Source organism: Sinocyclocheilus grahami, unplaced genomic scaffold (genome assembly GCF_001515645.1).
Source record: "Sinocyclocheilus grahami isolate Dianchi unplaced genomic scaffold, SAMN03320097.WGS_v1.1 scaffold245.1, whole genome shotgun sequence".
Taxonomy (NCBI): Eukaryota; Metazoa; Chordata; class Actinopteri; order Cypriniformes; family Cyprinidae; genus Sinocyclocheilus; species Sinocyclocheilus grahami.
Genome location: NW_015505424.1, coordinates 1,437,811 through 1,440,141, shown reverse-complemented (window position 1 = coordinate 1,440,141; position 2,331 = coordinate 1,437,811). Strand labels below are relative to the sequence as shown.

Below are 2,331 nucleotides of genomic sequence, written 5' to 3'. Positions count from 1 at the left end.
GTGTGTGTGTGTGTGTGTGTGTGAGTGTGTGAGTGTATGTGTGTATGTGTGTGTGTGTGTGTGTGTGTGTGTGTGAGAGAGAGAGAGAGAGAGAGAGAGAGTGTGTGTGTGTGTGTGTGTGTGTGTGTGTGTGTGTGTGTGTGAGTGTGTGTGTGTGTGTGTGTGTGTGTATAACAGTATATTTAAAAAAATATATATTACATTTAATTTAAATATATAAGAAAACAGTTCTTAAATTTGCATATATATTTATTTTTTCCTATTCTTCTATTTCTTCTTAGTGTGTGCGTGTTTTGTGTGTGTGTATGTGTGTGTGTGTGTGTGTGTGTGTGTGTGTGTGTGTGTGTGTGAGAGAGAGAGAGTGTGTGTGTGTGTGTGTGTGGGTGTGTGTGTGTGTGTGTGTGAGTCTGCTCACAACCTCCTGAGCCCCTTGTTGGACCCCTCATGATCAGTAAACAGCTGTGTGAGAGAGAGAGAGAGTGTGTGTGTGTGTGTGTGTGTGTGAGAGAGAGAGAGAGAGTGTGTGTGTGTGTGTGTGTGTGAGAGAGAGAGAGTGTGTGTGTGAGTGTGTGTGAGTGTGTGTGTGTGTGTGTGTGAGTTAGTGTCTCTGCTCACATTAAGAATGAACGCTCTCTTCACCTGCTGTAATGCAATACTCACATCTGAAGGCTGTCGCGCTGGTTCCCACTGAACCCCGCAGTAGCTCACCGCCGCGTTAATCCTAATGAAGAAGAGCGGACATTAAGTTTTAGAGCGGCTCTTTAGCGTGCCAAAACTCTTGTGGCCTTTATGAGGGAATTCAGTCATTAGTAATTGTGACCATGTGTAGGTACAAATAAAAATCCTGTGAATTTATAGTTTGTTATAAAATCTCGTCCAGAGCTCAACGATGGCCTTTTAATGGAGCCACTCTCTGTGGCTTTTTCTTCGTCTCACCGCGAGCTGCTAATTGTGACAGTATCACACGAGAACTGATGAGATGTTTCCTCTGATGCAACGTGACAAAAACACAACACTTGAGATTTATTACAGTGCTTTCACAAAACATCGTCATTTAGTTACACTGGAGGCTGATGGGAAAATCAGAGCAAACTGTGAAAGAATTAATTTAATTGACTTTCAACAGACTTGTCCTTGTGAACAGGACACTGATGGTGTTTGTGGACATTGTATTTTACATTTATATATTTTACATGAATTGCATCACCAAGGCAGCATTTATTTGATCAAAAACGCTGTAAAATAGTGAAATATTACTGCAATTTATAACAGCTGTTTTCTATGTGAATCTCTGTTAAACTGTAATGTATTCCTGTGATGCGCAGCTGTTTCAGCATCATTCCTCCAGTCTTCAGTGTCACATGATCTTCAGAAATCAGTATAATATGCTGATAAAAAACAGTTGTGCTGCACAATATCTTTGTTGAAACAGTGATATATTTAATTTTTCAGGATTTACAGATGAACAGAAAGTTCAAAAGAGCAGCATTTATTTGAAATGGAAATATTTTGCAACATTATAAATGCATTTGCTGTTACTTTTGATCACAGTGTCTGTAATGAATAAAAGTATGAATTTCTTCTCTCTTCTCTCGTAGATCATCAAGCTGCTGGATGGCAAACGCTCTCAGACCGTGGGAATATTAATATCCAGCCTCCATCTGGAGATGAAGGACATTCAGCAGGGTGAGATATAACTTATTTAATTTATGTTTCCTGATTGCTAAATTTCAAATACAGAAACAAAAATTGGGCTCTAAACCTCTCTTTTCTTTACTCAAAGTTGATCTAGACAAGTAGGCTACATGGAAACTATCTGAAGTTCTGTTCATCCTAAAACAGTGAAAACTGCATCTTTATAAAATGTCTCTTAAAGTGTAAATGTATCACTTTTTTAGTTAAACCATGGTAACCACAACTTATCCATGGTTTTTCTATACTAACCATAGTTTAACCATGGTATTTGTAGTAAAACTGTGGTAAAAAAACAAAAAAACATGGTTTCTATATATAATATTTGTGTATTCTTTATTTTTTCTTTGTTTTTATAACTGTACTACCTTAATGGTTTGATGTTTTCTACTGTTTAATAAAAAATGAAAAAAAAACTCGCTCCGAAACCCTGATCTCAATCAAATGATTTGCGATCCATCATTTCAGATCAGGACTCGGATCGTGGAAATGAATCAAATGATTCGCGAAATGCAATTTGAAGTCCCGATCTGAATCAAATGATTCGTGAACACGCTCTGAAGTCCCAATCTGAATCAAATGATTCGCGATTCGCACTGTGAAGTCCCAATCTGAATCAAATGATTCGTGAACACGCTC

At 38.0% G+C, this 2,331-nt stretch overlaps 1 protein-coding gene across 1 annotated transcript in view; it reads left to right on the top strand.

The window, feature by feature from the left end:
• The window catches only part of LOC107598149 (formin-like), a 71,831-nt gene that overhangs the window by 38,294 nt on the left and 31,206 nt on the right, over positions 1–2,331 (top strand). Inside the window, exon 9 of the mRNA XM_016289422.1 lies at positions 1,599–1,686. Coding sequence (XP_016144908.1) covers positions 1,599–1,686 — 88 coding nt within the window. The remainder of the gene's footprint in view (positions 1–1,598; positions 1,687–2,331) is intronic.